The sequence below is a fragment of the Sinohyriopsis cumingii genome, chromosome 1, assembly GCF_028554795.1.
Source record: "Sinohyriopsis cumingii isolate HCF-2022 chromosome 1, ASM2855479v2, whole genome shotgun sequence".
Taxonomy (NCBI): Eukaryota; Metazoa; Mollusca; class Bivalvia; order Unionida; family Unionidae; genus Sinohyriopsis; species Sinohyriopsis cumingii.
In genome coordinates, this window is record NC_142961.1 from 33,411,418 (window position 1) to 33,433,159 (window position 21,742).

The window sequence follows — 21,742 nt, forward strand, 5'->3', positions numbered from 1 at the left end:
ATCAACAGTTTACCCAATTTCGTACAGAAACGAGTGCCTGTGGTATAAGAACAAACATATTGTGTCAATTCCATTGAATCAGGATGTTACCATATCTCTCCGATGAAATATTGACGTGGCTAGGAAACAAACATTTCGCACGCGCGCACACACGCACATGTAGTTTGTACTTTGTTTAGTATCTATCTATATGTATGTATGCATGTATGTATGTATGTATGTATGCATGTATGTGCGTGCGTGCATGCATGCATGCATGTATGTATGTATGTCTGTATGTAAATATGTAAATATGTATGTATGTGCATACATGTATGTCTATCTGGCTTAGTTATTCTATATTGGTGAGAATATAGCCGCTTTCCTCAGCATTTGGAGAATAGCAAATGTGACCCAGAAATGTACAATACCAGTAAACATAGAAAACAGGAAATGTATATATCAGCATAGATATTTTGGGCGGGGCTAGAGTGAGGTATGTCCTGTCATCAGTTGGTATGAACAACATTTCCTTTTATGGTAATTGATCATTCAAGTGACACGGAATATCTACTTAATACTTCACTAGGTGCACTGTTACGTTCTTCTCGCTCCAGCTTTCGTACGGATAACACAAGGAAAGGAAACTTAAAGGCTCAATAATGTCTGGGGAAGATGATGTAGCCGCTTTAGTTGTGGACAATGGATCCGGTATGTGCAAGGCCGGTTTTGCTGGAGATGATGCACCAAGAGCCGTGTTTCCATCCATCGTGGGGAGACCCAGACATCAGGTATGTGAAATCGATTTCTTTTCATCAGAATTTTAACATTTTATTTTTCATTTGTACGAATAGTGTTCTACTCAGAAAAATGCGTGATATCCCACATTTCAAACCGCATATAAATTCTCTAACTAAAGGGAAACTAAATAACGACAAGGGTTGTTTGTTATGTTTTCTATTCATTTTCACTATTTCCGGTATCTTTCTAACATTTATTGAAATTTTAACAAATATGCACAAAATAATACTCGGGTATCTGAGCTTAGGAAAATGTCAAAATGATATTGTATATTAAAACAGAAAGATACTGATTCGTTGTGGCCGATATACTCGCTCCAGAAATAAACATGGTTTGACATAACAGTTTGTTATTAAATAAAAATATATTTTTGCTTAATTATATCGAGTTGGGAGCATATAAAGGTATGTCAAAATGTTATGACGTTGATACAGTCCACGCATCTTCTTGTACCTCTAATAGTTTTTGCAACCCCCCACTTTTTTAATTTATGAAACATCTGCATCTATACTGATATTAACCTGTCACGAGAGGCATAGATATTATGAAATAAAATGTAAATATAAGTGAACTCTGAACGCAAACACCGTGAATTAGTATTTGAAACGAAACTTTCCAAGTTATTTTTAAAAATCTTTAGAAATTAAGCCCAGCCCATTGTCGGGCGCTGTCTGCCGCGGGCAAATTGAGTCACGTGACGACCATCGTTTTATCGCTCAATCGAGATTTATGCTAATGGTTAATGCCCTGAAGCTGTCAGAGAGTCTCCGACTTGAATACCTGTTTATTGTATAGGACGCGAGTAGAATAACTGATACCAAACGCTTTCCATTTTAGGTAGTAAGATTTTTCTATCACTTGCGAAACTGTTCGTCACGCCAGGCTATTGACACGGATGATTCACCACCCAAAATAGCAAGTTATTCAGCCGATGCTGGATGTGTGTGCAATTTGAATTTTTAACGTAGCTTTAACAATTTTGCAGTCATATCGCTATGATATCTGCAGTGTGGCAGTTTATAGCAATGTCTAATTCTGGGGCATCATGCCGCTGACATGTAGCATGATGTCCCACCCAGTCACATTATCCTGTCGCCAGACTTACCAGTCCTAACACTAACCTCTTAATGCTGAGCGCCAAGCGAGGCAGCTGTTCGTACAGTTTTTATTAGTCTTTATTATGACTCGACCGGGGCTCGAACCCACGACCTCCCACATCCGAGGCGGATGCTCCAACCACTAGGCCAACGGAGCGGTCGCCGATGCTGGTAACTTGAATGTTCTCTGAGGATTAAAAAAAAAATGTTCATTTGGAAATATGTTATACTGTATTATGGCTTTAGGAAACGTCAAAAAACTAAGTGGGTAACCAGCAATAAAGTTTGGTTCAGTGTTTTGTGTAGTCACAGTCGAGTTAACATGAGCTATGTCCCAAACTGTAGCTGTTGAGAGGATTCTTACTCTAGGAAATGAAAGTTGAATGTAACTACCTTTCATTAAGACTCTTCCTCGAGTATACCGGTGTTTCCTTTTTGTTTTCCTTCTTTCTTTTTATTGTTGTTTTGTTCACGAAGAAACGTGGAAAACCCCGGTAAGACTCATCGACCTACAGGAAGCTAATACCAAGCTTTCTCACATACACACTTTGGCCGAGACTCGAAACCAACGCAGACAGACGCGAGGTGACACTGATCGGTAAAGACGAGCGCTTTAGACCACCCGGGGCCCCCGCTTCGATGATTATTATAGCTAAACTAATAAAATAAAATGTTCTTAATTTCCCAAGTGTTCAAACCAAAAGGATGCATGCTGCATATAGAACATCAGTAAAATACACAGTGGACATAACAACGCAGGTGGCTGTGTATTCACACAGCAACAGCTTACGGACAAAGCGACTGGGGGTGGGTTGAGTGACGGGGCTGGGACCGCACCGGATGAAACCGAATTGTTGTGCAGGAAGGAGGTCCATGGGGGTGAAACCATGATTTACTGTACATGAATGTCTATACAATTTTTGCATTTTTGTGCAGGAAGGGGGTCATTGGGGGTGACTGTCTATAAAAAAAATATGAATTTTTGAGAAGGAAGGAGGTCCATGGGGGTAACACCATGAGTTGCCGCACTGGGCGACACGAAACGTTTGTGACGCCACTGCAAGCATATAGACAAAAATTACCGGTCTGACTTTATATGCATAATGAGATGATGTCATCTTGGCGTTTAGATATCGCATGGACGAATACATACCATTGTCATGCCTACAAAACATACGCACTACGGAAAATATTTAGAGTATTCACTGATATAGACACTGATAAATAAGTCAATGACAAGTCAACCCCCACCCCCCGGGCAATATTTACAATCGGGATACTGATAAATATGACAAAGAAAGGTCAAACCTCCGGGGTAACATCCACCATCTAAAAATATACAGACTGTATTACAATTTCTTATGATCGGAAGTTCAGAGATACCTCAGCTTTTACTAGATTCGTAGAACTTTGCGGTTTCCTGTTTTATATCGCACACGTATCAGTGGGGCCCCGAGTGGCTGAGTGGTCTAAAGCGCTCTCCGTTATGGATCACTGCCATCTCACCTCTGTCTGCGTAGATTCGGCGAATGTGGGTATGTGAGAAAACTTGCCAGTAGCTTCTCGAGGGTCAGTGGCTCTTTTCGGGGATTCCCGGGTTCTTCCTCCACCATTAATACTGGTCGCCATGTATAGTCTATCGTGTGCTGAAAATGGCGTTAAACCCTACAACAACAACAACACGTATCAGTCGCTTCCGTGTGTCCAAATGGAATTTTACACGTATAAGTCGCTTCCGTGTGTCCAAATGGAATTACTCACGCTGTTCTAAGTGAGCGATGAAAGGCTACATTGTTCTACATGTATTGTTAATGGGCGTGGTGCTTTCCTGTTTGTTTTAGTTGCTTTAACAGCAGCTTACAGGCTATATCATGCCGAGAATATGGGAACTAAGTGACTTTCCCAGGGATACGCCGAGGCAGCAGAGTTGGGCTGATCTGGTCAGGTATCAAACCCATAACTTGTAGACTACGCGTCAGACGTTCCACAAACGGATCTACCGCTGGTTGATGACTTTCTAAATACATGATAGCTACAAATACAATACCGGGGTTAGTATCATAGTGCAGGATATGGGTATGAAATTTCATTTGGTGGTGAAAGCTAAGGTGAACTTCATTCTCCGGAAGCAAGCGGATATATATATATATATATATATATATATATATATATATATATATATATATATATATATATATATATATATAAATCAATGCTACCCCATCTCTCAGCCCTACAAACGTACCCCACCCACCAACCCTCCGCTCCTTTTATTTGCATACCTGGATCCATTACTTTAAAAATTAATAAATTCAATTTGCTTGCATTATGCGTAACCGTCTATACTCGCTTACAAATCCCTTCCAATCACAAAATGCACAGACCAAGATTTGCTGTCGCATAATGAGCCGGCAAATCTGGGTCTCGTCGGTTTGTTACGATTAATGAGCACAGTAAACAACATGGATTCTGATCTGCCGGATACTTTTTTTTTTTACAGATCTTTATGAAAGCACGTGCTTCCAAATACATACCAGATATATTCCCTAGACCCCTTATTTAAACTGCTTTTTGCACTCGTACAATTTGGAATTTTATGGGTCAATAGAAAGGAGACATTAAAGTAGTTATCAGTTGTCACTGAATAAACTTTTAATTCCACTCTCATGGCGTTTAGTCGAAAGTTAAACACGTTAAGCTGTTATCTCTCATTACTGGCATGATTCAACTTCAAATAAACCTTAAGGTTTATCTCCCCTTGTTGGTCATTACATGTTTTGCAGCCATATGACTTCCAAAGAGCACAGTACAAAATATACATTGTAATTAATTTAAAGATATAAGATTACTCAACTTCCATTATTGTAAATTTGAGATAGGTAAAATGTCAAATTAGCTACCACTGTAAAACAAAATTAGTTTTCAAACTGTTACAAAAACTTGACGGGGCCCCGAGTGGCCGAGTGGTCTAAAGCACTCTCCTTTACGGATCACTGCCATCTCACCTCTGTCTGCGTGGGTTCGAGTCTCGGATTCAGCCAATGTGGGTATGTGAGAAAGCTTGCCAGTAGCTTCTCGTGGGTCGGTGGTTCTTCCCGGGGTTTTCCCGGGTTCTTCCTCCACCATTATTACTGGCCACCATGTATAGCCTATCGTGTGCTGAAAAATGGCGTTAAACCCTACAACAACAACAACAACAACAAGAACAAAAACTTGACAGGGTCTAAAGCGTTTCCAAACCAGTTTGAAATAAGCCCAATGAACGACATGAAAGCCGAGACATGTTTTCACACCAGAGTGGTCAGGTATTCAAACCATAGTGGTAAGTTGATGTTACAAGGATGATTAACTTAAGCTTAACTGTGTATTGAAAGGGTGAAGTACAATACGATTATTAATGCATCGGACTTGGTCAGTTTTTGGAGAAGTTTTAAAAACTAGCAAAACTTCAATTATTGTTTGTTTGTTTGTTTTGTCGTTCTTTTTGTGGTAGTTAATAAGTTTTCTTTACCTATTTGCAGTTATCATAATGCATATATCACAAATATATAATCACAATATATACCTTCTGATGTGCTTGTTTGAAGTCATATGTCAAAAGCTGTGTGTAATGACTAGAAAGGGTACTCTAACCTTATTTGAATATATCGACTGGTTTTTCTTGTATCTTTATTTTGACTGGTTGTTCTTGTTTCTTTATCTGGACTGGTTTTGATCCGTATATAAGCAATATCATTGTAACATGGCTAAAATAAACGAGCCAAATGTTACATTGTAGTAAGAACGGTTATAAGTTTTAATTAAAATTATCCAAGATTATTCGAATGGTCATTTTTCATTCAGCTTTAAAAGAAATAGAAGCGGTTTAAGTTGTAAGCATATATTTATAAAAAAAATGTGATCATCTTGTGATCCAAAAATTAATCTTGCTTATGCAACAGTTTTGATTGATGTTGACTGAATTACAATTGTAATTAGAACATCATTAACCATTTACCGATCATTATGAATACTGACTTTGATTTCTCTACTGATTACTGATTACGATTACTCCAAGCCTGATTTTATTAAAGGAACAGTGCTATGCCAACATTTACACATTATGATTACACATGATTACGGACCTGATCCTAGTAAAGGAACACATAACTATACCAACGTTTACACATTCTGATTACTCGAGGCCTGAACCTATTAACGGAATACATAACTATACCAACGTTTACACATTGTGATTACTCTAAATAAGAGAACACATAGCTTTCACACATTTATATCCGGACAAATACATCTGCATATTTCTTCTTTTCATATCAACATAGTTATAACCTAATTTGTATTTTTTAACAGGGTGTGATGGTTGGTATGGGACAGAAGGACAGCTATGTCGGAGACGAAGCCCAGAGCAAGAGAGGTATCCTCACCCTCAAGTATCCTATTGAACACGGAATTGTAACAAACTGGGATGATATGGAGAAGATCTGGCATCACACCTTCTACAATGAACTCCGTGTGGCCCCTGAAGAACACCCTGTTCTGTTGACAGAAGCTCCCCTCAACCCTAAAGCCAACAGAGAAAAGATGACACAGATCATGTTTGAGACCTTCAACTGCCCAGCAATGTATGTTGCGATTCAGGCTGTGTTGTCGCTGTACGCTTCCGGTCGTACCACTGGTATTGTCTTAGACTCTGGTGATGGTGTGACTCACACCGTCCCCATCTATGAAGGTTACGCCCTTCCTCATGCCATCATGCGTCTTGACTTGGCAGGTAGAGATCTGACAGATTACCTCATGAAAATCCTCACAGAGCGTGGCTACTCCTTCACAACCACTGCTGAAAGAGAAATCGTCAGAGATATCAAGGAGAAATTGTGCTATGTAGCCCTCGACTTTGAGCAGGAAATGTCCACAGCTGCTTCATCTAGTTCTCTGGAGAAGAGCTATGAACTTCCCGACGGCCAGGTAATCACTATAGGCAACGAGAGATTCAGGTGCCCAGAGGCCTTGTTCCAGCCTAGCTTCTTGGGAATGGAATCTGCAGGTATCCATGAGACAACCTACAACAGCATCATGAAGTGTGATGTCGACATCAGGAAAGACTTGTATGCTAACACTGTATTGTCTGGTGGTTCAACCATGTTCCCTGGAATCGCTGACCGTATGCAGAAAGAAATTACATCCCTAGCTCCTCCAACCATGAAGATCAAGGTCATCGCTCCACCAGAGAGGAAGTACTCCGTATGGATCGGTGGTTCCATTTTGGCTTCTCTCTCCACCTTCCAGCAGATGTGGATCAGCAAGCAGGAGTATGATGAATCAGGACCCAGCATTGTCCACAGAAAGTGCTTCTGATCATTTTTTTTTAATACTGAAGATCTGAAAACTCTGAACTGTCAAGAAATCTTACAATTACATATTTCAGAAACTGTTTTTATACCCATTTTATTATTTTCTGTTATACTGATGTTAAGTAATTCCTGATAATGGATAAGCAATAAAAAATATTTTGTATGCTTTATATCGTGGAGATCGTAAGTGTTTTTCTTCTTCTTGTGTGCTGATCTTCGTGTCAAACAAAGAAGTTTTTAGCTCTATTGGTCATGGACCAGAAGAACTTCTGGGATGATCTTTTTCCGTCCTCCGTTAGCACAAGTTTGTTATCCCCATGTGTCCTAAACTAATTGGAGAATTGCCTTGAAACTTTACACACACACACAAACATATATATATACACACACACACATATGCACACATATTCATGGTCAAGCGCAATGGTTTTTAATCCATGGGTCGCCGTGCTGTTTATAATGGGTCGCCTAGATCAGCCTTAATAATTTCAAATTTACTACCCAATATGTTTTTGGCATTCGATGGGGTGGCGAGTCTAACGCCACAAACATAGTCTGGGTCGCCGCCAAAAAATATACTGGTCTAGTTTGTCCTAATTGAAACCGTTGCTGCCCGGATATGCTCCAATATGGCCGCCATCTTAAAAATCTTGTTATCGCTACTCCTCTTCAATGGATCGTCTTATCAATATGGTTTCATAAGCATGCTATTGCTGAAAATCTCATGTTATAGCCCTCCGTTTAGAGAGGAGTAGAAATAACAATATTTTCAAGATATGTCTTTCCATTCAGGAGAAGCAGCGACAAGATTTTCAAGATGGCTGCTATGGCGGCCATACTTGTCATTAAAACGGCACTATTTTCATTTAAAGACGGACGGGACATCACAAGTCATCTGATAAAAACCTAACATCAGTATGGCTTTCTGTTCAAGTATAGTTGTGTTAGCAAGATATTTCAGGTGGCTGCTACATTGGAGTCAGATCTGCACCATTTTTATTTAGCACCAACAAGATATAATATAAAGTCTTGAAGCGAAAACCCCATGTTGATATGACAATCCATTCAGGACTAGTAGGGATAACAATATTTTCAAGATGGCATCTATGTGGCTGCCATATTGGACATATAGGCACTTTTTTTCATTTAAGATCTAGTAGACATTATAGGAAGTCTTTAAGTTAAAACACCATGTTGCGTGCAAGGCAGCGTCACCCCAAGAAAATAACGTGTCAAAACCGTCTAGCGAGGACTATATTACTAGGAACTCCATGCACTGATCTTGCCCTGGGCTCATGCTGCCTTTCACGTATGCGTCAGCAGTTTAAAATTTCAGGTCAATAACCGATGGATACACAAGCGTTCTGTTTTCACATGGATTAATACTAAAATGTGAGTATTCGGAAGAATTGTATGCCATGGATCAAAATAAGAGTGATTTTACTTACAACCTGCATACAAAGGTCGGTCGAAATAAATGTATTAATTACTAGCGAGCTGCCCATAGTCCGACTCTGTTTTGGGCGGAAAAGTTCATAAACAAAACGGTGGCAAACATCGTTCGTCTCCACTAATAGTAAGGTCAGAAAAGGCAGATATCTACTTGTTGGACCAAAGTATGTTCATCATATAATATGGAAGCGAAATATACAATTAATATTTGACTTTACCGAGAAAAATGTACATTGTTGTTATGTGACCGCTCTGGTGACCTAAGTGGTAAGAGCATCCGCCTCAGATGCGGAAGGTCGCGGGTTCAAATCCCGGCCGAGTCATACCAACGGCTTATAAAAATTGTACTTTCAGCTGCCTCGTTTGGCGCTCAGCATTAAGAGGTTTTTGTAATTTGACGATGTCTCAGTGCTAGACATCAATATAAAGTGCCACAATGTAGATATCGTAGCGATATGACTAAACACTTGTTAAAACTAAGTTTAAAATCCAGATCACACACACACACACACACACACATACGCACTGTGGAGATAAAAAATTAGACACTTTCTTCAAAGCAGGACCTCCATTATATATGTTGATTAACCTTACTGACACTGACAATATGTTCAATCCCATAGTACATAATAAACACAGCCTACGACGGTTAGTTTCAAAAAAATACGGTAGAGTTCAATTCGAACACTTCGTTCATTCGGGTAACTCCGAATTCTAACATGTTCATTAGTAAGAATAACAGGGGCCCCGAGTGGCCGAGTGGTCTAAAGCGCTCACCGTTACGGATCACTACCATCTCACCTCTATCTGCTTGAGTTCGAGTCTCAGCCTCGGCTAACGTTGGTACGTGAGAAAGCCTGCCAGTAGCTTCTCGTGGGTCGGTGGTTCTTCCCGGGGTTTTCCAGGGTTCTTTCTCCACCAATTATACTGGCCGCCATGTATAGCCTATCTTGTGCTGAAAAATGGCGTTAAACCCTACAACAACAACAACAACAACAAGAATAACAAACTATATCGAAATCAGTATTACATGTACAAGGGTGCCCGCAGAATTATGGGGGGGGGGGGGCAAACATGCAGGGCCGTAGTGAGCGGTTACGGGCCCTGGACTAAGAAACACCCGTACCTAACCAAAAAGAAGTTGGATAGGGCAATTCCTTCCCCACCCGCCCCTATATACGGGTGTCCATGTATATATAGACACGTATTAATATTAAACCATCACCACTTGCTTAGGCGCCGGTCGCCTGGTGGTCAACGTAAGATACCTTGTCAATGCTGATTACGGCAACGGCAGAAGCGCGTTTTTGTTTGCATATAAAGGACGGATTGAGCCTGGGGCGGGGTTCAGCTAGCATTTGTGTTTTTTTGATGAATTTATCTTTCCATTTAATTATCGATAAAGTACGTCAATACAAAGTAAATTCCTATTTGTAGGGGTAAGACACTTACGGACAGTAGGATGCATTTACTGAATGTACATTTGCTAGTTTGTTTTAATAAAATCACTTCCATGTTTAAAACAGATGTGGGTTTTTTAAGCAAAGTAAGGATACTTCCGGTCTTTGTTGTTTGCGACCGGGGAAACAATGAACGAAGTTTACGGATAAAACTTCCTTTTTTTATAATGAGAATTCTTTGCTGAGTGGCATTTATGTTCCTGATACATTCACAGTTGACGCGATTAGGGGTTCATTGTTTCACTTGCTTCTTGACATTTGATGCAAACAAGCCATTAAAGGAATGATGCAGACATTAGCACTAAATTATCGGTCAATGCTATGTGGCATTTGTCTCATTTCGTTCTCCATTTCTTCGTTCTTTCTTTCTATCTTATCAGTACTAATCGAGAGATAAAGAATAAACATGATTCAAATTATTCGTCTTCATGATCGATGGACACAAAAACTTGCTAGAATTAAGTTTGATCCGATTCATATGAACGGGAAAAGCACTAAAAAAGCGGCAAGTTAAACTCGTCCGGTTGTCGATCAGTGTCACTCAGACAGGCTAATCAAGAGGACAATACACAGAGCAAAAGAAAACAACAAAAAGTTTACCACCATTGCAGTGTTTTTGTTGATTAATCTAAGGAGATTCAAATTATCTGGTTATTCTGGATCACAACGATGCTTGAAAATTAAAATATTCATTGGTCGTTGGTACGAATGACCAGATTATAGCATTTTTCAGTCATTATTTTGAATCGTAAAACGCACACACGCGCGCACATACACAGAGTATATGTGTATGTAATAAAACTGACAACGAAGAGAGCAAAACTAATTTTTATCTAGCCTAAACACCTTCCACGAGCTCATGCAAGTATTTGTCAAAGGAAATTGCAAACTAGAAATAAAAAGACCATTCGCAAGTTCAAAAGAACTTTGCATGATTTTATGTCTAATGGCAATATTATTTGAAAAATGTAGAGACCGCGCCTTATCCTTTTTGTATAACGCAATCCCAGTTCCCAATTATCCACAACAGGATATACATATATGGACACTAACACACTTGCTCATGAAGAGTGACTTTAAGGAATGTAAACTTATTTATTTAAGTTCACGTAAATATTTCACCTACGTATGAGGTCCACCTGTCCATAAAGGACAAAATGTCATGTTCCCATGAGTGTGCTATGGACAGGTTTTACGGTTCTTCGCGTACTCTTGATAATATTTTGATTGTATGTTTTTGGGATGCAATAATTATGCTTAGGGCAACGGTCTCGGCTAATGTAAAGCTCTCTAGTAATAGTTCGAATTCTCAAGCAAAAGGTTTTCAGATGTTCCTTAGTGGTGACTGTTATTTAAAGTCAGTCGAAGTGTTCTGTGCTCTCTTCAATGCAAAGACTTACAAAAATGGTACTAACAGCTGCCTCGCTTGGTGCTCAGCATTAAGATGTTAGTGTTAGAACTGATCGGCCTGATGTCAGGATAATGTGACTAGGTGTGACATCATGCTAAATGTATGCGGCATGATGCCCCAGTGCTAGACATCACTATAAACTGTCACAATGCAGACATCGTAGCGATATGACTGAAAAATTGTTAAAGCTACCTTAAAAATCAAAATATCTCTCTCTCTCTCTCTTTAATGCATAACTACCAGTTCCTGTGGTGAAGATTTAGGGATTGTAGCTGAAACACCCGCCCTCCGCAGTTTATAAATTAACTCCAACTGATCATTTTTAGAATCTTTATTACACACAAATCTTATCGGTGCCTAGCAAACATACATATGAGTCAAATTTGTAAACGGACATACCTTATCAAACACACACACACACACACGTGTGTGTGTGTGTGTTTGTGTGTAAATCGATCACTATTAACATAATTTACCGCTTTAGCATTGTCCATCATGAAATAAAAAGACAATTATAATCGTGTAGAAAACATTATATAAACAACTGGCGGAGAAAAAGAAGAAAAAAATAATGCATTTCTTTGCAAATGGCTTTCTTTCATCTTCGGACAGAAACTTAACTCGGCTCTGGTACACCTAGCGCTTTTGACAAAAGGACATGACAATTAACATCTTATTACTAATCTGAATGAATTTTTTTATGATTACCGTGATTTGTTGGAAAGAAATCATGTTTGGTTTTGTTCAAAATTATTTCATGGTTGGACATCATGATATAGTAAATAAATATTGGTAGGTTAAGGAAAGCAAGTTAAAATATTTGGAAAGATGTCTGGCACAATCACTAAAAAATGCCTGTAATGTCATCATCATTCCTCACACTTTAGATCACTTCACGGATCACTGCCGTCTCACCTCTGTCTGCGTGGGTTCGAGTCTCGGATTCAGCCAATGTGGGTATGTGAGAAAGCTTGCCAGTAGCTTCTCGTGGGTCGGTGGTTCTTTCCGGGGGTTTTCCCGGACCATTAATACTGGCCGCCGTGTATAGCCTATTGTGTTCTGAAAAATGGCGTTAAACCCTACAACAACAACAACAACAACACACTTCAGATATTCAATACAACTAACACTTTTGTTCACTGAATACGAAGTCACCAACAAAGTTCCTTAACTAACATAATTGTAAAACTTAACCGCGTTACGGACGATCAGACAGGCATGAATAACACCATACACATATCCCCTTTCAACTACATGTGGGTCATAAAAAATATACTGCTGTGAAGGAGTGTTAAACCTGCAATGGTCACGCTAGATATCACGTCAAAATCTTGTCATTTAAATGGTCACACTTGTTATCACGTCAAAATCGTGTCATTGCAATGGTCACACTAGTTATCACGTCAAAATCGTGTCATTGCAATGGCCACACTAGTTATCACGTCAAAATCGTGTCATTTCAATGGTCACAGTTATCCCGTCAAAACTTTTGTCATTACAATCGTCACGCTAGCTATCACGTCAAAATTTTGACATTTCAAAAGTAACACTACTTATCGAAATCTTGTCATTTCAACGGTCGTACAAGTTATCACATCAAAATCTTCACATCTCCAAACATTACCATTCCAGCTACAAAAAATAACCACTCTTTCCTATATTAATGCAAGTATAAAATAAAATCCGCCTTCAAAAAAACGATACCAAATCACAACAAGCCAAAAATCCTTCCTAAAGAAAGACTCCACCAGTCTCGTGCGAGGCAATGAAGTGTAATAGCTATTGTTTCTTCAACACGCATCACTGATTTACATAACTTCCAACGAATTGGGTTATTCCGCTTCATGTACTTATCTATGTAAACTAGCATAATAGGATACCCCCAAGGCAATGCTCAAAATTCAATACAACACACTGCATCTACTGTCAGCCAGTTCAATAATCTATTGAATGGTGGTTGTTTATCTCTGACCGGCTTTATCCTTTAATCACCTCTTTGACGATAGGATATTATTAGCTGCCCAGGGCTGATAATATTCAAAATGCATTTAAGCGTGAAAGATATGCACATCACGGCTGTTTATTCGGGATAATCTCTCTCTCTCTCTCTCTCTCTCTCATTATTGTTCTGGGATTTTATTACTAGTTAGTGGACATCATGATTTTACATACGCAATAGTGTCGAGTGTTATTCGTGTGACTTAAGTAAACGGAACTGTCCGTTTTTCGAATAATAATAATAATAATAATAATACAAAGCAACAAGGGACCCCGAGTGGCCGAGTGGTCTAAAGCGCCCTCCGTTACGGATCACTGCTATCTCACCTCTGTCTGCGTGGGTTCGAGTTTTCTGTTCGGCCAATGTGGGTATGTGAGAAAAAGCTTGCCACTAGCTTCTCGTGGGTCGGTGGTTCTTTCTGGGGTTTTCCCGGGTTCTTCCTCCACCATTAATACTGGCCGCCATGTATAGCCTATCGTGTGCTGAAAAATGGCGTTAAACCCAACAACAGCAACAAGAAAGAAAGCTGAAAATGACAATTTTACAAAATATTTTTTTTGAAAGTAGCGTTACAGATCCCGAGAATATCTATATTTTTTAAAAAAAAACAAAGGGGTGCCCCGGGGGAGGTGTATGAAGAGAAAATAGCAAGCAAAACCTAGTTCACTTTTCGATCTGGACTCATTCACTTGCAGAAAGGAAACAATGTAAAAATAAACAAACAAGAAACTTCAAGGACCTGGGTTGTTGTTGAGTTTAACGCCATTTTCAGCACAACATAGACTATGCGTGGTGGCCTGTATGGCTAGTGGAGGAAGAATCCTGGAAAACCCCGGGAAGAACCACTGACCCACGTTAGCCGAACCTGAGACTCGAACCCGCGCAATAGGGGTGAGATGGCAGTGATCCGGAACGGTCAGCGCTTTAGAACATTCGGCCAATAGGTGACGCCAAGGACCAAATTAATGTGTGTTTTAACAGATCACTCATGGGCGGAAGGAATACAAGTAAACAACTTAAATGTAATGAACTTAGGACTCGTTCTTCGCATTCTTCTTTCTTTTTGTTTTTCTGTTTTTCTGTTGATAGTGATGACTATTTAAATAGCTCTCAAATCAAAATCACTAGAGATCTATTCATAGCATGAAGGTAAGTAACTTGTGCAGTACTCGATCTTACGCTGTATGCAAATATTACTGCACCACAGTGTCGACATGTCAGAAAATATCACTTTATATAGATTTGTAAAGAATATAACGGTTGTGAGGTCCGTGAAGAGCGAGGCAATATAAGTGCCAGGTGTGGAGGACCGAAAAATCCAAAGTGAAACTTAATAAACTCCCTACAAAAATAAAGCGACACAATGGCAAGTAGGGACTCCATGCCGTCTGACGTGGTATCTGGTATATCCACGTCTGATTAGGTACTGTCCGTTCTGAACTTTGACCTTACTTTTCACAAAAATAAAGCGACACAATTTCAAGTCCTACGTCTTCTGACATGGTATTTAGGAAGACACAGGTAATGATCCTTACAATTCGGTAATCAAATAATAAATACATGGTATTTAAAACTTTCAATTAGAGACCGCAAATCCTTGGTCACACATAAAAGACAACTGTTTCAAAATTATAAGGTGACTTTACAAACCGATGTAGATATAAAACATCACTGTTAAAAATATAGAGTCAGTACAAGCACAAGCATTCGGAGGTAATATAAGACCATTTTGGGGGGGGGGTGTGATTTGGATTTTTAACGTAGCTTTAACAATTTTTCAGTCATATCGCTACGATGTCTGTAGTGTGGCAGTTTATAGTGATGTCTAGCAATGGGGCATCATGCCGCAGACATCTAGCATGATGTCCCACGCAGTCACACTATCCTGATACCAGGCCGACCAGTCCTAACACTAATCTCTTAATGCTGAGCGCCAAGAGAGGCAGCTTTTAGTACCATTTTTATAAGTCTTTGGTATGACTCGGCCTGGGATCGAGCCCACGACCTCCCGCATCTGAGGCGGACGCTCTAACCGCTAGGCCACCGGAGCGGTCTCTCTCTTTATATGGACCATTTTGGTACATAAATATAACATTGTTATTGCATAATACAATGACTCTCCTGGACTGTACACACAATTTTAAAACTAAAAAAATATCGAATATCATTATGAAGTATTTCCACTTCCACAAATAGAACAAAGTTTATGATATTATTGAATTCGTTGTAAGAGCAGTAATTGGGAAGATTTTGGAAAAATAAGGTTTGTACTTTTGCAATAAAAGATTTGCGGTAATAGAACTGTTTTGGAATATTTTCATTCTTTGTGAAATTTGGAACAACCGAATAAAAAGTGGCATTTGTCTCCGATGTTATCTATATAATAATTATAAGAATTTATTATTAAAACAAAATTAAAATACTATGACAATAATATGTCCTAATATGACAATATGACACGGTCGAATCATATTGGAAAATAAAAGTATTAACACTATTATTCCAAACTGAGCCACTGCTTATAATCAACGTTAGTAAAGAGCTGTACGGCTTATAATCAACGTTAGTAAATAGCTGTACGGCTTATATTCAAGGTTAGTAAATAGCTGTACGGCTTATATTCAATGTTAGTCAAAAGCTCTAAAGCTTATATTCAACGTCTGTCAAGAGCTGTACTGCTTATCTTCAACGTTAGTAAATATCTGTACGGCTTATATTCAACGTTAATAAAGAGCTCTAAGGTTTATATTCAATGTTAGTCAAAAGCTCTCAGGCTTATATTCAACGTTAGTCAAGAGGTGTGCGGCTTATAGCTAACGTTAGTAAATAGCTGTACGGCTTATATTCAACATTAGTAAATAGCTGTACGGCTTATATTTAACGTTTGTAAATAGCTGTACGGCTTATATTCAACGTTAGTAAAGAGCTCTAAGGCTTATATTCAACGTTAGTCAAAAGCTCTAAGGCTTATATTCAACGTCAGTCAAGAGCTGTACGGTTTATATTCAACGTAAGTCAAGAGCTGTACGGCTTATATTTAATGATTGTAAATAGCTGTACGGCTTATTTCCAACGTTAGTAAATAGCTGTACGGCTTATATTCAACGTTTGTAAATAGCTGTACGGCTTATATTCAACGTTAGTAAAAGCTGTAAATCTTATATTTTAGGAATTATTTTCAGTAAAATCATCGGTGTAGGACATAACTTAATTGTTGATGTTTGCAAAAGATAACACGTACAACAAACAAACACGTTCTTCACGATGTGGCATTGTTTTGCCTAAGCTGATTCGGGTTTTCAAGCCATTGTTATTATTGCTGTTTTTGTGCAAAATTATTAAAATGTCTGCGTATCTCCTAAACAAAAGTTTCTCACTCCACATACTCCCCTCTCTCTCTCCCTCCCTCTCTCTCTCTCTCTCTCTCTCTCTCTCCATAAGACATGAATAATATAAAAATATTTGGCAATCTCATTTTTAAGGCCGGCTTGCATTCGATAACATATCAAAATGATACTATTGAAAGACCGGCACAATTTCCAATGTTTAAAATATTTACGATTAAAATATTTTAACATTTTCCTATTATGGATAGAGAAAACCAGTTGTTAATGCGGGAAACATAAAAGAAATGCATTCACCAAAGTGCTTTTTTTTTAAAACTTCGTGGAAATAACGTCGGACTACCTTCCAGGTATCTTGGACGTATTAGGCACCATGGTGTGAGCACTTCAGACAAGCATTGGTATTTTGCTGTCTTTTAAAAATCTACAATTTCCAACTCGTCTTTCAAGATAACAATGCACTTTGCGCACACAAGGCCTTATGAAGCAAAGCAAGGGTAATTTTGGAATGTTCATGATACTCTGGCATTTTATTATCGGTAGGCATGGCATGGCTGGAGTGATGACTGAAAACGTGTGGTATACACTGAAATCAGAGTCGGAAGATCCAGCCTATAATTCGATTCCGCCATGATCTAATAGTTGATGTACAGGCGATTTAGTCATACATCTATATCTACTGGCTACGCTGTAGCTTTGTACAAAAACACTCCCAAAAGACTTTTGATAAATTCCGTGTTAAAAGATATTGAAAACCACAGTAGTAATACCCCGTTAACATGCAAAGGTTCAATATGTATGTATTTACATAAGAATGTAAATTATGTGACGTGTAGGGAGTTGCACACGTATATCAATTTGGATGACGTGTCAACTTGTCTTATCTCCAGAGACAGCTTAAAAGCGAACTTACACCTCTGAAAAGTTGCACCTTATGCAAATATCAGCACGTGAATACATAGCAAACAGAAACGCACGTGTCTTATAATTAGTTTAGTTGAAGGTGTAGTCCAAAATAATATATACTGATAGTTTGTTGAATTTAATTCAGTTATGGACCTTAAGTCTCTTTGACTGAAGCAAGGAGATTTTCCTAAACTTTTACTATACATGCATTTATTTCTTTGTGCCTGTCTAACTTAAGACGTTTTCTATTATCGGTCGGCATGGCATGGATGGAGTGATGACTGGAATGGTTGGTGGTTGGATGCACTGGTGTATTACTAATATGTCATTTGGTAGCATGAATCATACAAAGCATGAAACATACAAAACATAAGTGTGTGTGTGTGTGTGTGTGTGATTTGGATTTTTAACGTAGCATTAACAATTTTTCAGTCATATTGCTACGATGTCTGCATTGTGACAGTTGATAGTGACGTCTAGTACTGGGGCATCATGTCACAGACATGCAGCATGATGTCCCACCCAGTCACATTACCGTGATACCAGGCCGACCAGTCCTAACACTAACTGAACGAGTACTATATTTATAAGTCTTTGGTATGAATCGGCCGGGATTAGAACCAGCGTCCTTTCGCTTCCGATGCTGATGCTCTAACGATATCATAATAGTATGTATGTGTATATATATATATATATATATATATATATATATATATATATATATATATATATATATATATATATATATATAAAGTAAATTAATAACAACCATTTCAGATTTATTTTCTGATGTTAAATTTTATGAAGTTTCTTATTTCATTTTTTATCGGACGAGACGGACAGTGAAATGATAAAGTAGAACTGAGTTCAGAGGACACAATGAAATGGAGTAGTGGAACTGAGTTCAGAGGACACGAGATCCTAACCAAGGTAGTATAGCTAAAGAAACCCTTGTTTCAAACGTGAAGACAAACTTTAAATCAACACGGGTCAAATTTCAGTCAGATTCATCGAATATGATTCAAGTCGTAGTTACATTACGTTCGACACCAATTACGTTTCCAATCCCTACATTAATTACACTAGCTTAAAGAGTAAAAAAGAAACGTATAAGTCAAAGGGAGATAACTCTGATAAAATTAAAGAGAAAAAAGTTATACTGTCTTCTCCATATTAAGAAGAAATATGGTTTCAGTGAATAAATCACTGACAAGAGTGTATGAGATCGAAGGACGGACAGATGGAGAATTCCATGTTGAACTACATGATTGTGGTCTCCTTTTCGACACAATACAATTATCCTTCCGCGTTATATATGCTGTCGTGGCACGCGGACACATTATTATTTCTGCAGATTCAGTTGGGGTGGGGATGGGGTGTTTTTTATTTTTTTTATAATAATGACCCTTGAAGAAAAACGTCTACTAGACCTAATACAATTTTCTATTCTTGTTCTATTTTCAACAAAAAATTCCAGGTTATGAAGAAACTTTGGATTTCTGATTGGATAAATGGATAAAGCAGTACTCTATTGACGGAATTAACGCCAATTATTGAACTGCACCAAGGCCAGAGGATAACTTCGTACCTGAAAACGTTTCGAAAGATGAGAAAAATCTAGGCTTAAAAGGAAATGGAAATCGTTAGCAGCAAGGGCAGCTGATGAGCTACCAAAATACAACTCACTCAAGGGGCATGCGTCAATGTAGATAAATACGAATATCGGCAAGAAATATTGTTACTAACAGAAATTTAGTATGTTGTCAGAAGGAAGCGTGTGTAATTAAACATCAAGACATACACACTGACAGTGTGCCACACTTCCAGTTTAGGCCCTACCAACTAAACGACGGACATTGTTGGTTTAATTGCTTTCTTTCAACAGTGCTTTCGTGGATTGTAATTTTAATTTAGTTCAGGTATATCACGAAATCACCCGTTTCATCTGCAACTCCTACCAGTAATTTACCCACAAAAATCACAAACATCTGCGTCCATTTGAACAGAAATTTTCATACCGTTTGCCGCCTTCGACTTCAAATTATATTTATCAGAAAAGTTAAATTAATTTATATTTCTAAAATAACTGTCCACTTTACTTGACCAGCTTGATCGTTATTTTCTTTCTTAAATATGGCACGTTGTTTCTTTCACGAAAGTCCGTTTGGTTGTTCCTACTAAAAAAAATTAAATTTTGATCTACGTGTAAATTTTAAAATTTTATGTATTATTCATTATGATGAACACTGCATGCTTACTTAATTTTGATGAGAGTCGTGTCATTGTCACATATTAATAAACTAAAGGGCGAATGGGTGCACACACAAAAAAAAAACAGAATTCGAAAACTGCTCTCAGACCACTGGTCCACATTTACAATTCAAGTGTGGTCATTATGAGCAAAAAAAAGAAAAGAAACGAAAAATAAGAGTTGATATATGTGTACTTTGATAGATTTTTAACGCGCGAGAAGAATACACAGATTTATGTTGAATATAATGCATACAATTAACTCGTGACGTATTCTTGACATTTTGCTCACTACGAATTTTGGATTTTTTAATTTGTAAATGATTTCTTGGGATAATACGATGCATTTGAAGACATTATGAAAGGTAACTTCATAAGCTTCAGAAAATTAAACTGAGGAGGGGAGCGAAAAAGGACCATGACATGATATATTAGTTTGTTGTGTTATGGAACAGAAGCACATGTAGGTTATTTATTGTGCAATCGAATGATATTAGAAAAGTACTGCCTTCAAATTTTGAAAATTAGCCACTATCCACAGCTTTTATTATTGACTTTTCATGAGGATGGTACAAGGATTTATCAACCCAGAAAAATGGTATTCACCGAGGCCGAATCAATCGAAATCAAGTCCATGCTAATGTATTTATATGACTTTCAATATAGATATATATATATATATATATATATATATATATATATACAGAGAGAGAGAGAGAGAGAGAGAGAGAGAGAGACTCCTATACAACAATTGCAACGAGCCAGGAAATTATGCATTTTAAATAAGTTTCCCTCCCCCCGAAAGAAACATTAGAACTTGGCTTTTGCGTTGAATATGGAAAATGCTGACATGAATTCAACTGAAGACACGATAACAAGTACAAATTTTATAAAAGCATATGTTCAGGAAATAGTTTTACTTTCTCCATGTTAATTTGTAATGTTAAAATTGTTTGACAGACAAAACGGACGGGATGACGGACCAAGCCGAAAATGAATCTTGTCAATGATTGAAATGTACGATCCACACTAGTTACGATGTCGCAGCCTCAACGCATTCGATACAATCAAGTCATATTATATTTTGCAAAAGAACAAATAAAAGCCTTATCAAAGTCAAAACGAAGAACTGAGTCAAAATCTACTAGCTGAGTAATATTTTTCAAGAAGTTTGGCTTATGATATATATATTGAGCTCCTATATGATACAATACATTGGTATGTTTACACAAACCGTCCTTTATTAGTCATGACATAGCATTTGATCCCTACGGTAATTTGTTTTCCAAATACGGCTTGCTATACCATATTTGGATATTCTACGATACGTTATTGATTGTTGAATGACATACCACCACTCGAACAGCAAGCATATGACTGCTTCTTTCGAGTTTGTAGAAAGAAGAAAGGAAAATGTCACCGACATGTAGAAGTGTCAAATTCGTTGTTATTTACGATTCAAAGAACACCATATTTACTACTATGTATTTAAGTTTCCATATAAGGATACAATGTTCGATATAACAAAAAGAAAAAACGAGGCTGGAAACAAACCATTATGGCTGACGATATAATACCAAAATTTGTGGGAAAGATAAACGTTTTTTTTTACACTTGTTTCTACACTGAAATTGGGCAATATTTTATTAAATAAGAGGAATAATTTATTTGTTTAAGGACAGAAATACATAC

General features: G+C 38.0%; 1 protein-coding gene across 1 annotated transcript; it reads left to right on the forward strand.

The window, feature by feature from the left end:
* Window positions 1-566: 566 nt before the first annotated feature.
* Window positions 567-7,398, forward strand: LOC149806675 (actin, cytoplasmic). Its single transcript, XM_089956380.1, has 2 exons — window positions 567-770; window positions 6,228-7,398. Exons 1-2 carry the CDS (start codon window positions 642-644, stop codon window positions 7,230-7,232), a joined length of 1,134 nt encoding a protein of 377 aa, XP_089812506.1. The 5' UTR covers window positions 567-641; the 3' UTR covers window positions 7,233-7,398.
* The last annotated feature ends 14,344 nt before the right edge of the window (window positions 7,399-21,742 follow it).

Excerpts from the sequence above, each read along its gene's own strand:
- LOC149806675 (XM_089956380.1), top strand. The coding sequence starts at position 642 with ATGTCTGGGGAAGATGATGTAGCCGCTTTAGTTGTGGACAATGGATCC. Across the intron at positions 771-6,227 it reads TGGGGAGACCCAGACATCAG|GGTGTGATGGTTGGTATGGG; the intron begins GTATGTGAAATC and ends ATTTTTTAACAG.